We start from the raw sequence: 17,594 nt of genomic DNA on the forward strand, positions 1-17,594 counted from the left end.
GTTGCAAGATGCCATCCCAGCTGAAAATGGAGCTTGTGAGGGGTCAGGCACAGCCCTCACAAGCTCCATTTTTGTTGGCAGAGGGTTGCAGGAGGCCATCCCAGCCAAAAACAGAGGTCTGGAGTTCATTTTTCCTGGCAGAACATTTGGGCCACCATAGGCACCCCTGAAATGAGTGACATCATTCTGGCCATTCCCCCCTTCATTCGGGCCCCCAAGATCAAACACAACTTTGATGCAGCCCTCAATGAAAGTTAGTTTGACACCCCTGTTCTAGAATAAAACTAGTAGATCCAAAGCATGGTAATGTTTTTGAACCCTTTATAATAATCTCTAGCATTCACAAATACATTAAACTGATGACAATTTAAGCCAATTTTGTTGTTTGTATTGTGACAAGAATTGACCAACTAGCTTGTTACCTGAACTTGACTTTGGTGGCTGAGACAGAATGGCTGGTCCAAAATTACCTAGCCAGACTAATAGTGTTCTCTCCCTCTCCCTCTGTCTTCCTGAGTTTATTCATTTGAATATCAATGTTGTCCATAGGCTTATGATGCTTGAGAACATATACTTTTTTAATATTCAAGTGTGAAAGTAGAAAATAGCCCAAATGGGATAATTATTTCAAATTCTTCACGGGCAATATAAAATGATGTTTCCTTTATGTAAATCAGGTAATTATATACTTTTTTGTTCTATATTTCATCAATAATCTATCAATTTGTATCCTGGAGTCACAGGTAACCCAGCAGTAGACCATATATCAAACAAATCCTGTTTTCCCCATAAATAATTAAACATTTTCAACCTCTCCCAATTCTTTCTATCTTGATGAGAATGTGGGATTAATATGTCAGTTTCTGTGCTGAGGATCCAGCCACTGTTTCCTCAGTAAAAATAATGCTTGCTTTCATATATTTCTCCAACAATTTTGACTGTCAAAGAATTTTGTTCTCAAAATGAGAGTTAAAATGTGCTTCTCCAAGCCAAAACCAAACAAAATACATACTATTTGCAAGCCACTCTTGTCATGGTGCTTAAAAATCAGTTTCTGATCATACCTACATCTAGACATTATTTCACTTTCACATTAGAGTAACAGAGTTGGAAGAAACTTTGGAGGTCTTCTTGTCCAATCCTCTGCCTAGACAGGAAACCCTATACAATTTCAGACAAATGGTTATCCAACATCTTCTTAAAAACTTTCAGTGTTGGAGTATTTGCAACTTCTGGATGGAAGTTGTTCCACTGATGAATTGTTATAAATTAAATTAGAAGGCAATGATGAGCTTCTAGAAGCCTTAGACTTCTATGCCATTTACAAAGTTTTCTAAGCAATAGAATTATATACATTAGTTTTAGGAATTATTTGTAATTAGAAGCAGGATGATTCTAACTTTCCCTTCAATGCTGTATTAGGAACACCCAAATGGGGTTCATGTTGCCTCATATGAGAAGACTCTGCATAGATGCACTTTCTTGAGCAAAGCAATGCAAAGCTCTCCCCTTAGAAATGGAGTTTTCTCCAAATGCATTTAACCTGAAATTTTGTGAAAGTGCAAATAATCCTTTGAGATGCTGCAAAGTGCTTATATATATGCACTGCCCAAAGAAGTACATACATATCTTATTAACTGCATTGTTCTCTTGAGATCCAAGGAGATCCAAGCTGCAAGTGTCAGTTAGACAGAGACAAAAACAGTATCTTTCTACTGAAAGGGGCGAGGAAATAATAATGCCCTGGAAATAAACAAAACCAAACAAAAAAGAATACACAAATATACAGAATAAGAACCAGGACTCTCTCTTAAGTAGAAAACATAAGTTCACCAGTATGGATGAATTATGACTGAGGTGTTAGAAGCCTCTTGTAGTTTCCACAGTTTTTTTTTTATTTAAAAAACCTGCTCTTTTCTCTCTATACTCTCTATATTCTTTGTTTTTCCTTAATCCATGTGTTTGAGTGATGCTTGAATGACTGCTTTCAGCTGGGGTTTTCTTCTCTGCATTCTCTAAAGTTTGTTCCCTGCCCTCTGGTTCATTTCTTTTTTTAACTTAGATGATCTGGTAACATTTATAGTTAAGCTTTGTGAGACCGTGCAGTTATTGGGTGAAAAATCATTTTCGCAAGTTTGCAGATGCTTCATGAGCGTATTTTTCTTTTAGGCACCCAAAAAGTTTCTCATTGCTTGAACAACTAAGTTATTTTTCAGCCAAAAGTCCATATCTTATATCAATAGAATCATAAGAAGCATCTTATTATACAAATAAATATTCATAGAAACATACTTCTCTATTAATCTTAAGGGTCTTGTGCTACGTTTTAAATTAATATCACTTGCACTTCTTTCCAATTATAGATGGTGAAAATATACTCTTCCCTTTAATCTTGCTTAGTTTCACATTGCCCTAATTGCTTGGAGTGATTTATTTTTCAAGTTTCTCACAGCCAGTTGTCAATTATCTGCAAGCAATCAGCAACTTACTGTCTTAATGTATCCTTGAGTATTTTGAAGATTTCTCTTGAACAGTCATACATCATTTTATAAAAAATAATTGCTTCCAAATAATGTCATATTGAACTTTCCCAAACATTAAGATTACTGATAATTCCAAGTCAGTCCTGGCATTATCTATTGGACTGGCATAGGGGCAGGCATCTTGTCATAATAATTCAATCTTTTTAGATACATTCATAATTAACTCAGAACAATTTTATATTTCATTTTAAGTAGTATGCATAATTGAAAAGGCTATTGTTGGAAGGAGAAGAATTCTTAGTGGACAGAAAGAAACCATGGAAACATGTGGCCAGATTAGAAGCCACATGTCCCCATGGTTTCTTCCATCCACTAAACAGGCAAAATTACTGCACTTTAGATCCTTCAATCAAAAACACCCAAGAATTGTGCCTTCTCCATCATGGCACCTGCCCTCTAGAGTCATATACTTCCAAGATTCATTTGACTTCCACATTGATGATGTTCACCAAGTCTTTAAAATTGTGGCTGTTCTCTCAAGCCTATGGAAGCATATTTGTGGAATCCCTGTTGTTCATGTTATGTTACAGGAGCTGTGATTATCTAGACATATAAGGTTTGCCAACCAAACACATTCTGGATCTGAATGATAGTAAAGTGAAGTGAAGTGAACTCACTTTCGTATGGGAAATTCTGCTAGCAAAAAAAGTGGATTACAACTAAATCAAACTACTTGAACTTAATTCACAATTGTGTACATAAGTGCCTTAAAATTAAATCAAATTTCTTGAATTTAGTTCACAATTGTGTACACAATGCAGGATTGTTGAGCCCTTTAAAAGATAATACATATCAATAGCAGTTAAAGATGTGATCCAGCCCATTTATTTACCCTGATTGCAACAACCTATTGTCAGTTTTTCTTCATCTGCAACGTGTAGAAAACTTGCATGTTTCCTGCTCCAAATAATTGGCCCCTACTAATCTGTGTAGAAAAACATTATATGATGCCATCAGAACAAAGCATCCAAATTATATGTAATGGGCAACAATAGATTCAAAGGTTTAAAAACGTTGAACCTCAATATTGTCCAATTGACTCTCTTCTGTGTTTATCTCAGTGAGAAGAAAATAAGAAGCTTCTGATTCCTTATTTAAACAGGTAGTATTTCTGTACAAGAAAGAGATTGTTTAACCTACAGTTAGTGAGGACAAACTGAATTGAAACATGGTTGTTGACTATGGCTTTTTCTAAAACAAAGCCATTAAGTTTATATATCCTAAAATAGAAAAGACAGCTGCTTCCAGCATAGTGTAAAGGGGAGCTAAAGATGTTACTGTATGTAGCTCATTCACATAATAAAAAACAATGGTTTCAAAAAATATTTACATTGGGTTAATAGATGGATAAAGAGAACTTGACACAGAAATTTGCAATTGAATAAAATTCTGTTTCTTGGAACAAGTTGCCATATTTCTACACATTTTTCACATCCCTAGGTTTCAGATTTGACCTAGCGGACAAAGAGTAATTTAGTTTATTCTTTACAAATTGGACACTATTTTAGACCATCAATATGCAAGTTACAGTGTTTGTAGAAAGACAGTATTTTCTTTACTCCATTCCTTTCCCTTTTCCTTTCCCCTTCTCATTTCTCCTTTGATTATGTTGATTACAACAAGCTGTGGAACATATTAAAAAAATGGAATCCCAGAATATCTCATTATCCTCATGAGAAACTTTTATACATATTAGGAAGCCACAGTACAGACAGAATCTTTCTTTCTTTCTTTCTTTCTTTCTTTCTTTCTTTCTTTCTTTCTTTCTTTCTTTGACAACTATTTGCGTTCTAAAGATACTAAACCCATTCTTTATGAGGGGTATGGAAACCTTAATTTATTAGGCTTTTTTAATTATCACTGCTTTCAAAGATCAGCTGTGCAGTATTTTACTAAGTAAAAGTAATAGTAGTAAAACTGTTGGATTTATTTGATTGACAGGATATTAAGTGATATAGCTATTATCTCCTCTTCCATTGTAAATCATCAAATGGGACCTTCACTCAGCTTGGTAATAATGGCAGATGAAATGCTGTGAGGATATAAGGCAGCAAACAGTATCTGTCACTATATCTAGAATTCACTTATAACTCAAATCACAGTGACAAAATGCTTGTGCAGTAGATTGGAAAAAAGGTCCATTATTATTTATTTGTGTTGCCCAGGAACACAAGACTAATGAAATTTCATTGAATAGCATGCATGCCAAGATTACTATATATCATAAAGACACATCCTTCTAACTTTGTAGTAGATATTTGTCTCTGTTATTAGATATTTGCTTTCACAATACTTTGATGTTTGAAGGACATGGCCAAGTTCATGGTATAAAACAAATCACCTGCACAAAAGAAAATAATTGATCTTTCATGCATCTTACACAACAATATAAAAGAACCATGCAGGATATGTAGTTATAGCTTGTAATTTCAGAAGAGCCCACCTTTCTTATAGTTGAATCAGATATACAACTAAATCATTTCCTCTTCTTTCTATTCTTTTGTGAGGGACAGTCAACAACAGAAGTGAGCAAATTTCACATATTGGATGACAGATCAAACTCTTACAATGTAATATAATAGCAGTCCAAAGCAACTCAATTGATGTCACCAGTTCCTATCCAAATGGCATCTTCTTAATTTTCACCGTGTAACTATTGCCAATTGTAAACTGTTCCACTGAATAAATTATGCTTGGATGTGAAATTTGCGAAGAAAAATGAGAGAAAGCAAATGCATTTTCTTCTATTTTTCTCAGTTTGAAACTTTATAAATATCTTCCTAATCTAGCTTCCCACAGAAAACTACTAATCAAGAGAATAGACAAAAAGGGGGAAGCTGCACTAACAAGGGCCATATTTTATATTCAGAAATTGAACCACTAACTTTCTTCTCTTCCATTTTCCATTGAGTCAGCATTCAGCCCTTTCAGGGGCTGCTTTTTTGTTTGCTTTGAATAGAGTTGGGTTCTGCAAGTCAACAAGATAGACACAGACTTCAGAGGATAATTAGACCTGCAGAAAAAACAATTACTACCAACCTGCCTTCCATTGAGGACCTGTATATTGCACAGGTCAAAAAGTGGGCCATGAAAATATTTACAGACCCCTCGCACCCCATACATAAATTGTTTCAACTCCTACCCTCAAAACAATGCTATAGAGCACTGCACACCAAGGCAACTAGACACAAGAACCATTTTTTCCCCAAAACGGTCACTCTGCTAAACAAATAATTCCCTCAACACTGTCAAACTATTCACTAAGGCTGAATTACTATTAGTCTTCTCATCATTCCTATCACCCATCTCCTCCCACTTATGACTGCATGACTGTAACTTTGTTGCTTGCATCTTTACGATTTATATTGATATTGTTTCCTGATTGTTTATTTGTACCCTATGACCATTATTAAGTGTTGTACCTTATAATTTTTGATGAATGTATCTTGTCTTTTTATGTACACTGAGAGCCTATGCACTGAAGACAAACTCCTTGTGTGTTCAATCATACTTGGCCAATAAAGAATTCTATCCTATCCTATCCTATCCTATTCTAGGAGTATATTTATGAGCCCTTAGGTCCAACCACCAAGAACTTCCAAAAGTTCTCATCCATTTTTAAACTTTATTATAACAGAAAATTGAAATGAAAGCAAATATACATGTCCCAGGATAATGTTGTAGAATCAAGTTTGGGTCAGTTACAGGGACCAGATGTTTATTCTTTTAAAGTTTTGGACTTGTGTTAGAGCCCAACGTCAGGGAATTTCTCAGAGAGAAAAAAATAGAAAAAACAAAATAGAAATCACAATTTGGCAACATTTTTTTCTGTGTAAAATCTGTCAGGATCTACACGTTGTATAGCCTCTGGATCCTCCAGTTGAGCACCTTTCATAAAAAGAGAAAAAAAAATGCAGTAAAATGAGTCCTGGAATCACACTGAGTGAGTACTTCTGGGTAAAGATTAACTGAGCTTTGGAAGAGATGTTTGAATTGCCAAGCTGGCTTTTTATATCAGCTGCAACAACTCAGAATGATCTCATTAACTGGCTTTAGATCACGCAGTACAGCCACATTTTTTCCAAGCCAATTGTGCTCAACTTCTGCCCACTAAGGATGTGTATGATAATGGGATTTTTGGAGAGCAATAAGGCTGGCAATGGGGAGTTCCAGGCAACTTTGGCTACTGATTGTTATCCTCTGCTTCAGACCAAACAAACCATCTAAGTTACATGAATGCCAAACTAATAGCAATTCATCTATTCTATTTCTGTACTTGTTGAGGGGAAAAAAGAAGAAAGGACACAGTCCTGATATCATCTGCTTGTTGGACAACTTTTATATTTGTATTCTTTGCCTATTTGTAGCTATTTAGTTATGTATATTTTTCAAAAGACATTCTAAACACTATCTAAAGCACTTATTTAATGACTGGGAAAAGTTAAAATATCTATAAAGACCAAAGAATTGTGCTCATCTGTCAGAAGAATTGTGCTTTTCTGTGTTCTGACCCACAACACAATTCAAAATGCACTGATGATGTCTCCTCGAATGGTGATGAAATGTTTGCAACCAAATTGCCAAGCTGGGAGCTTAAATCAACAGCCTAACTACCAACCCTTATTACTAATATTCAAGCACATTTCAAAGCATTCTATGTTATAGCTTGCTTAAAATGAGCTTCACGGTACTTCATCATTTAATTCAAGGATGAAGATTTGGCCTGTTAAAATAACCTCAAAAGGAACAATTAATCCCATTTTAAGAAATACATTTTTTTCCTTGATTACCAGCCAATTTCATAAACATATCCAAAGGAAATTTGAATCTCATTGATGTGGGAATATCAGAGACTTTGAAAAGGGTAGTTGTGGGCCACACACAGGTCCTGGCCTTCAGTTTTTTCCATACGCCAAACTTCCATTTCATAGGTTCACAGTTTAGTTCTCAGATTTAGCTGCTAATCCATTTTCAACATGATGTTTCAGCTTTATAAAGCAAAGTAGCCTTCACTGAAGGATTGTAACTTTGTTTTTGTGTTGTACCTTAAAGATTTTAAAAAATAATAATGGAAAAGGAGAGGAAAAAGGACAAAAGGAAGCCATTTGCAGTGGGCAAAACATGGTAAAAATATATGCATTATTCACTCTGTGAGGACACAAATAAAAAAGGAAACCAGTAAGAGAAGTAATGGTAGATGTAAGGTCTGCACCTCATAGAGGCAGGGACAAAATGGGAGCCAGGTGATATTATACACACTGCGGTCTTCATAACCATTACAGAAAGAACTGAAGAAATAAATAAAAAATGAAACTGCCAACCATTTAAGAAAAGGAAGCCATAATGAAATGGGTGTATATTCACTGGATGGGAGGAGCCATGCCAAACACTAAAGCACTGGGATTGCTACTAGACTGGAATAAAGTAATCTAAATGGTTAGAAAAGTTTAAGATGGTTCAGGATGGAAAACAGTATTTTGGAAATTTCAGAACACAGATGGAGTGTTTTTGCATGGGTTGAGACTGCAGTGGGTGGAAAGCCACTTTGGTTAACACGTCAGGCTAGAAACAAGGAGACTGTGAATTCTATTTCCACTTCAGGAACAAAACTAGCAGGGTGATTGTGGCCCAGTTGCTCACATACATTCCTAGGAAGAAAGTAATGGCAAAATGCTTGTGAAATTTTACCAAGAAATCAAATATTAATACTGATTGAGAGGGTGGGGGGAGGGTGGGAGGGAGGGAGGCGGAGGGAGATGGAGACGGAGTGTAGGATAATTTATTTATTTTATTTATGTCAATTATGGACATGAGCACATGAAATGAGTACAAATAAATGGGGACAGTAGGACAGGAATGGTAGGCATGCTGCTGCGCTTATGCACACCCCCTTTATAAACGTCTTAGAAATAGTGATCACAGTAGACAGCCTCTTTTTGCTTTCAAGAAATGGTGTACAGCCAATACTGATGAAGGAAGGAGCAGAAACAATGTGTTGGTCAGATTGCTGTTTATGCGAGTACACTGTATCCAATGTAAGTGACTCAGAATCACCTGTGTGTGAGTTGGGCAGCCATATAAATGCATGCATGCATGCATGAATGAATGAATGAACTGATGATGTTACCTAGTTGAGTAATGGAATGTCTGCAAGAAAACCATGAAGCTCAGAGAGCACCAAGGACACCACAGTAAATAAATAAAATAAATAAATAAATAAAATCCAGATACAGTAAATAAATAAAATCCAGATACAAGATATTATTATTGTTTAATAACATGTACACTGTTCACTTGGATCACTTTTAAAGTTGATTTACACTGTTGCCTTATAGACTATAGATGCTGTTAGAAGGTAAATGGACTCAATTAAACACATGTAGAAGAAAGAAACGTGACACTTTAGTAACATGGATTTTTGGGGGATCAAAGCAATCTTCACTATTATATCTATCTAGTGCAATTCAGTTCATTTTGTTATGGTAATCCAGTTACTATGGTTTACAATAATTTCTTGAAGGATCATTGTAAACTAGTCAAATATAGGCAACATAAAGGCAACAAGAATCCTATAGTTCTGAAGCAAGGCTAAAAGCAACTGCATTTCCTCACCTTTATTATGTAAATAAACCCCACACAAATCTTCAAGAAATGTGTTGTTGTTATTAATCAGGCATGAAATGTTTGCACTTGTATGGGAAGAGGAAATTGCCTGCAGACTATCTGGGAAAAACTGAAAGCAATTTCACCTCGTAAGATTTTGAAATAAACGAAAGGCAGAGAGTACCTAATATTTTTACAGCCTTGACAATAAAGCAGCAAGGTGATAGGTGAACATTAAGGGCACATAAACATTATATATTTAAATTATGTTTAAACTCACACTGGATGGATATCTCGACACAGGGCTGGTTAAGTTAAAATCCCCTCAAGTGAGGAAGGAAAGGATACTTTCCACTTTGGGATATTGTTATTGTTATTACATAGAGCTTTGTTAATGAGAAATGCCATAATAAAAATGGTAAAGGTTCCCCCGCATATGCATGCTAGTCATTCCCAACTCTAGGGAGCAGTGCTCATATCTGTTTCAAAGCAGAAGAGCCAGCACTGTCTGAAGACATCTCTGTGGCCGTGTGGCCAGCATGACTAAACGCCAAAAGTGCACCGAACACTGATACCTTCCCACCAAAAGTAGTCTCTATTTTTCTACTTGCATTTGTACATGCTTTAAAACTGCTAGAGTGGCAGGAGCTGGGACAAGTAACAGGAGCTCATAGCTTTATGCAGCACTAGAGATTTGAACTGCTGAACTGCCAACTTTCTGATTGACAAGCTCAGTGTCTTAGCCACTGAGCCACCACACCCCTTTTAAATGCCATATTAGCTGCTTTCAATTAGAAAGAAAAAAATAGGTATCTCAAAACAGTTCTTTCATGTAAAACTCATTAAGATAGAATGATTTGCAAGAAATTATCAATATATAAAAAGATATCTAAGGTCTGGCTAGAAAACTGAATTTTAAGTGAAATGTTATGTTTAAATGTGTTTAATATGTTTTGTATCATAGATGAAGAAATTTATCATGGTCCTGCTTTTATTCAAGAGCCATCAGATGTCATATATTCAGAGAATTCAGAAAAATCAGAAGTGCTTTTGAATTGTACAGCAAAAGGTTCTCCCTTGCTACACTATCGGTAAGGTATCTTCTATGTATATTATTACTTTGAGTGTTATTGAGTCTAATGACAAAACTTTTTAGTTTGCAAATGAAGAGCAAGCAATTAAATGGGTATGGTATGGAATCACATGGCATGATAACCTGGGAGTTTATCCCAAATATGAGAATTTACAATAGGAAATATAAAAAACAGACATATTGCATTAGAGGCAGGTGAGAATGTAGAATAAAGAGAAGCAGGTAATTTTATTTATTTATTTTTAAAATTACACAAACTTTACTTGTTTGTTATTTACTGGAATATATAGCACAACTATTTTGTTTTCTGACTTTATTTCACTCAGAAAAAAATTACTAAATGTATTTTTATATGTTTTACTGATGCAAAATTAGAATGCCAAGGGTCAATTCCAGCTAGTGATGTTATTTTTAAAAATAAAAACTTATATTATTTTGAAAATGTAAATTGATACTGCTCCATTATTTAGATAGCATACAGAACATTTGAGACAACAAAAAAACCACACTATTATGCATATTTCCACCCAAACATCCAAATCCCGTATTGAAATAATTGGATTTAAAATAGAATAGAATGACACAGTTAGAAGGGCCTTGGAGGTCTTCTAATCCAACCCCTCTGCTCAGACAGGAAACCCTATACCATTTCAGACAAATGGTTGTCCAATCTCTTCTTAAAAACCTCCAATGTTGGAACACCCACAATTTCTAGAGACAAGTTGTTCTACTGATCAATTGTTCTAAGTGTCAGGTAATGTCTCCTTAGATCTAGGTTGCTTCTCTCTTTGATTAATTTCCATCCATTGCTTCCATCCATTTAACTAGATGAAGCTCTATAAAATAATTAATATTTATGTTAGTGAGAATACTACCATCAAGATAAAACTATAGGTATGCTGGTCTTGTTGTATTCGGGTCTTTTCCCGTGTAAGATTGAGATTGTCTTGGCAACATTTCAGCGAGGTCTCACTCGCCATCCTCAGGCTGGGTTTTGGGCTTAAAGTGTGATTGGAGCTGCTGTGTTTCTTGCTGTCCTTCCACCAAGATTTATAGAAAGACGGCAGGTCCGATCACACTTTAAGCCCCACACCCAGTCTGAAGATGGCGAGTGAGACCTCGCTGAAATGTTGCCAGGACAATCTCAATCTTACATGGGAAAAGACCCAAATACAACAAAACCAGCATACACACACACACACACACACACACACACACATTCATACACAAACACACACACACAATTTTATGTTTCTATTTAACAACTTCATGGAAACAATGAAACATTAAACTCTGAGTGAAGATAAAAATGGAACATATTATGTATATCATTGATTAAATAAGCTTAGCAAAATTGTTCCCAACGTTATCTGGATCTTCATTGAAATTCAGTTAAGGATACTGTTTCGCTGTGGAACATTACTTTTCTATATTGCGTTAGCTGGTTTAGTACCATGTACAAAAAATCCTCTGTGTAAAGGCAATTTTTAGAAAAGGAAAATGGTGCCTTGGCTTCAAGAGATCTATTCTCTTCTCCAGTTTAAAGTAAACCAAAATATATAAGGACATACATGTTCCAGTATCCACCCATCAAAAACTGCCCCCTATTTTGTTATTAATTAGGTTTTTATAATTTTTTAAGTAGTTGAAGTAATAAAACACAGACTGAGGAAAAAGATACTGTGATGATGTTTAATTTACCCTGGTTTGAAAATATAAAAGTCAGTTTCCAGTTAAATTTGAGGGCAGGCCCATCAAATCCTGGATTTCAATCCTCCTTCAACTCAAGTCAATTTTCAATTCTTGTCCTTCCCTTCCAACCAAATAATACATTGTAATGGCAAAATGGTGTGTCAGGGTAATAACTGAGATCCCTTTTGGTTCTTGATGAACTCTGTGACTGAGTTTCTAGATTTGGAAAGTACTGCTCAAATTATTTTATGACTTTAAGGAAAATACCTTGCTGAGCCAAACAAAATCTGCATTTTGTTGAAGGTAGGTCATCTATCACTAAGAACAAAGTTTTCTCAGTATACTTACAATTGATTGATTTGTCACCACCAGCCAGCTGCTGAATTTAACAAGTTGTGTATTTCCGATCTAAGTGATTTGAAGTATTTTCAGATGAAATAGTTAAAATCTTAAGAACTTAATGTTGCTACTAGGGAATTAACTTATCTTGCCATGCTAGTTCTAGAACATGGTCCTAATTAGCCACAAAATATGATTACTAAATTCATACCCATAGGACAGGAAGCACAATTGTTAAAAAGCTTTGATTACAAGTACTTTTAATTAAAATGATCTATTCCAGGGGTGTCAAACTTGTGGGCTGGATGCGTCATGTGTTGGCTATGTCCACCCCTGGTTTAGCAAAGGGCGGGGGGGGGGGAGTTGCAATATGTCACATGACAACAATGGGAAGCTGCAAGTTTGACACTCTTGATCTATTCTATTTAAAAAATGGTCAAAGGTTTGGTCATTACACCTATCTCTCAACATTATTTTCCCTATATCAAATTTTATAGTAAAAGTTCCTTGGGATTGAGGTCTATTATGGAAGGAAGGAAGAAAGGAAGGAAGGAAGGAAGGAAGGAAGGAAGGAAGGAAGGAAGGAAGGAAGGAAGGAAGGAAGGAAGGACTGTCTTGAACTTGAAAGTTTTGGTAGAACTTTTTTTCCCCTTGAAATTAAGGGTACAGTATTCCTAAAATGATAAATTCATAGCTATGGAATGTACTTAAAACAGTATCAGTTTTAAATATTTTGTTTTCTTAGCAGTGTTTGTACTGGGTTTTCTCTGCTTCATTCAATTGCTCAAAACCAGATATGCATAAAAGGATAGATTTTGTGTTCTTGATCTAATACTGTGCTCACTCAGTTTGGAGTGCATTCTGTATTTGGAACGATAATCAAAGGACAAAGATTAGCAGTGGGGAATCTCTGGTCTGCAGGCTTATCTGACCTATGAAAAGCAGCATATCCAATCTGGGGCCAAAATTCCACTCTCTAAAACCATCTCCCTAAATAGGAATAGCAACCCACAAGACAAATGGGATAAGAATATTCGAGGTAGGCTGTTACAGGTTCATCCCTTCAATTCTTGATCATCCTGCACTACCTTAGAGTAATTAAGGGGAATTTTAGTCATTTTGGCTGAAACGCAACTAAAACCCTCCATGTTTCTGAGGAACTTGTTTATTGGAGAAGGTTTTTGAAGTAGAATCAGTATAAGTAGCTGTCTCCATGTCATACATTGAATGTTCATACATTCTTTGACTTTCATGTTTTGCACAAATACCAGAACAATTTTATACTTGCATTTTAAAGCCATTATAAAATAATTAATCTGTACTGAATGTACATGGTTTTTTTTTCCAAATCATTTCCAAGTTTTTGTTTCTTGATGAATTTTAAGTAATTCATCAGGGTATGCATGATCTGATTAAAGACTCACCTGGCAATCATATGCATTCATTAATAGCTTTCCTTCACTGATTTAAACATATTAATTAAGAGAAGACCATAACCAGGAGCTGAGTTCCTTATCTATATGCACAGTTTAATAATAATCACACTGTGTGATTAGAATGATTATGGGACGATGTGAAAAATTCATTTGCTGCAAGTAAGCCAACAACTTTGCATCTGTGTTGAGAAACAATTATAGGGTTTAATTGGGAACCATGTAATGATGACAGCAGTTATTTCAGTGATTGATTCAGAAATTAAAGTGAGCTGGCAAATTAACGACTAGTGTTTCCAGCATTAGAACATTTTGGATCCGGAGGACATATATTGTATATAGATTTAAATGGGCGGTGAGGGAAAAATAAAATGAAATCCAGAGAATTGAGTTATGAAATGATTCAGAATACCCAACAGGTCCAGTAGAACCTGATAAAAATCTGAAATTAGATAAAGAACATAAGAATCGAAGAGTTAAAATGAACAGCAGCAGCCAGCAAGCAGTACTCTGATATCACATGACTGCATAAAGACAAACCTTTGAAAGGCTGGTCTAAGAAATGTTTCTGAGCTATAGACAACTGTTTATAGAATTCAGTTGATGTTTTTCAATTGATCCATTCAGTTTCATTCATTTTGGGGGGGAAATATATGTATTTATCTAAAAGAACTTTAGCTAAACCTTTCTGAAATTCCTTTTCAGCCTCTGAACCTTAATTACTTTTTCATGCATCTGTACAAATGCTTTCATTGTAAAAATAAGATCTTCAGATTAAGCATTACTGATTTAATTATTTATTTTAAAGGGGAGTCAGGTCAGATATTTTATACCAATTAAACTTCATATGTAGTCTGACAAATTGGCAAGGTAATTTAATTTAAATTTACTCTGGCTTCATTTCCATTTCCATTGGAATAGATCTTGTCAGAACATAAATCACAAAATAAATTTTCAACCAGGTCCCATATAATGTATATTAAATATGTTTCACGTTCCCAGGGAGGAAATAGATGGTTCTCTCAGTGAGGTCTCATCTGCTTCTCACAAAAACAGGAGTACCCAGTACCTCTCCATTACAACTCCTACTAAAATCATTTCTCCAGTGGTAGACTTGAAATACAAGGATGTCAGAGTTTGTTACAGAAAGATCAGATCCAGAAAGTACACAGAGATAACTGATTCAGCTGAATTGATTAGCTTCTTTATATTCATAATAACAAATGAATAAATGTACAATACCAATAATAGATTCTTTCAACATGGTAGAACTTACAAGCAGAACACAAGCAGGAGAGAACAATTAGTTTCATTTCAGAGTTCAGAGCAGACAGAGTCTTAAGTTTATGTTTCAATTCTTAGCACAGACTCAGAAGGTTGCAAGCTAAACCACACCCTAGCCCCTAGTTGTTTCAGCGCTTATTCATTGGCTGACCTTGTTATCATGTCTCTCCCAGTCATGAATATTCTAACAAAGGAGAAATTCAAGAAAAGGCAAAAAAGTTTATGGCATCTTACCTTATGGTAATGGCACACAAAATGTCCACAACTCCTATCCCACACCCAAAAACAATAAGCAATAACACCATGATGGAGTTAGATTTATACATATTTTCCAAGTGTCAAACTATATTTGACAATCAAGTTTTGGAAACAGGGCATACCAGTAGCAAACCATCCTCTATAAATATTATTTGTTTTCACTAATGCTTCCTTGGATTTAAGACACTTATATAGAATAAGGACACTCCACGAAAATAAAGATAATTCACAGCTCAGGCGCCATCCCTTCTGCTTAGGCTATACTGCCATTTGGCAGATTGAGGAAAACTAATTTCCTCTTACAACAACTGAAATACCCAAAGGAAATAAATTGATCAAAACAGCCCAAATTGCCAATGGCTTTCATTACTCCTTCAAAGTTTAACTGGTATTTTCAAAAAGAAAAAAAAATCTGAAGTATGAATTTATGAATGTAAAGTCAACATTGTCATTGGTCTCAACATGTTTAAACTCTGGTTAAACTGAACAGAACAAAAATCTGAAGAAGCAGAAGATATCGACAATTTTAATTACTTGTTTCTATTGAGTGATTGTATGGAATATGGATACAGAGACAGTTACTTTTAGATAACTTATTTTTTCTCAACAACAGATAGCTAACGTCTTATTATTACTCCTATGAAAAATATGATTAGCTAGATTTTTGTACTAATTTAGATTGTTTGTTGTCATTGCCGTATTTATCATACAGTTGGCTCTTTCTTACAATTTTCTATGACTAATGCCAATGCTAATGTTCATTTTCAACCACCTTTTCCCCAACAAGAAAATAGTTGCTTATCCAAAACTTTTGGATTGTCGTTCTATGAAAAAAAAAAATCAACCAGAAGGCCAAGGCAAATCTAACTTGGAGTTTGGGACTAGAGTCTTCAGTTCTAGATCTACAGAGTTTTTAAAAAAGGGTATCATATCTGGATGGTAACAAAATCTGACGAATTACAAAACACAGCCGAGTTTAATAATTTCTAATATGTGCTTGTTTGGAATGTTGTTGCCCAAATATGGCAGACTTGCTTTTAGGTAACATAATTTTCATGAGAAGAAATGGCTAATCTACCTGGAGTATTATTATTATTACTCTTGTAGAAAATATTGTTATGTATGGAACATAATTTATTTTGATATTTGTAAATAGTTGTGATACGTTGCAGACATGATTCATTTTTTTGTCTAACAAGCTAAGGGAGACAGATCCTGCTTTAAAATAATAGTGTTATCATTATTACATTGTCAATCTCAAATGATACAAAACAACCCTTTCTTGCTTTTTTCCTGCCTTTTGAAGTATATTTTGTTCTGAGTTAGATCTCTGAAATCTTTATTACAAGCAAATTTATTGCATTAGTAGCATGGGCTGTAAAATATAGAGTATTTCCAGGTACTTTGATAGTATATAAAAAAGAATGTAGTGACATTCTGCTGTTTAAATGTATAGATTGGATGACAGGAATAAGTTGACATTATTTTTTGAAGACATTTAGCTGTTTGCATAGAATGTGTTATTCAAAAGAAAGTTTTCTAGACTGTAAAATTTACAGTGAAATTTACAAGATAGATATAAAAATTAGTCTGCTGTGCAATATGATACAATATTCTAATATTTTAACTGTGCTTTTCATTGTTGCAGGTATGTTACAGCAACTACATAAAAATGAAACCCGAATAGCCTCTGTAAATTATAAGTATAATTTGATTTCTCCCCCCTCAAAGGTGGAAGCGAAATGGCACAGATATTGATCTTAGCATGAGTTATCACTACAGTCTGGTTGGAGGCAGCTTGACAATCAATAATCCACATAAGAAACAGGATATTGGAACATACCAGTGTTTGGTCACAAATTCATTTGGAACAATTCTGAGCAGGAAAGCAAAGCTTCAGTTTGCATGTAAGTGTGTGGGAGGGGTGGAGTGAAAAAAGCATATTTGTTGTTCACATCTCTTTTATGCAATTATTTTTGTGTACCGAAAACAATTACTAGGCAATTAAAATGGCAATAAAATTTGCCACAAATTGGATGAACTTGCTCATGTTACCTTTTTCATGTTCAGTTCCAAGATCTTTTTTATCTAGTAAATAGCATTAGTGAAACAGATATCCAGGGGCTTTGCAATAATTATCCACAGATGACGGAAAGGTCAAGAAAGATGAACACAAATTACTTTTTGGTTAATAGAGTTGTTGTGACATACCCCTCCTCACCCTTTTTTGGAGGGATTTTTTCCTCCCATGTCCAGATTGCTGTTTGTGAAATATCTATTCCATGCTAAGCAACAGGTTGGAAAATACAATAATCACAAAAGAATAATGATGTCCAGCATAGTCCCATA

General features: G+C 35.0%; 1 protein-coding gene across 1 annotated transcript in view; it reads left to right on the forward strand.

Moving 5' to 3' along the window:
* Positions 1–17,594, forward strand: part of CNTN6 (contactin 6) — a 195,104-nt gene that overhangs the window by 34,142 nt on the left and 143,368 nt on the right. The window contains exons 2-3 of the mRNA XM_087708896.1: positions 10,111–10,237; positions 16,977–17,152. Coding sequence (XP_087565022.1) covers positions 10,111–10,237; positions 16,977–17,152 — 303 coding nt within the window. The remainder of the gene's footprint in view (positions 1–10,110; positions 10,238–16,976; positions 17,153–17,594) is intronic.

Source organism: Thamnophis sirtalis, unplaced genomic scaffold (genome assembly GCF_051295495.1).
Source record: "Thamnophis sirtalis isolate CommonGarterSnake01/CBP01778 unplaced genomic scaffold, rThaSir2_p1.2 scaffold_3, whole genome shotgun sequence".
Taxonomy (NCBI): Eukaryota; Metazoa; Chordata; class Lepidosauria; order Squamata; family Natricidae; genus Thamnophis; species Thamnophis sirtalis.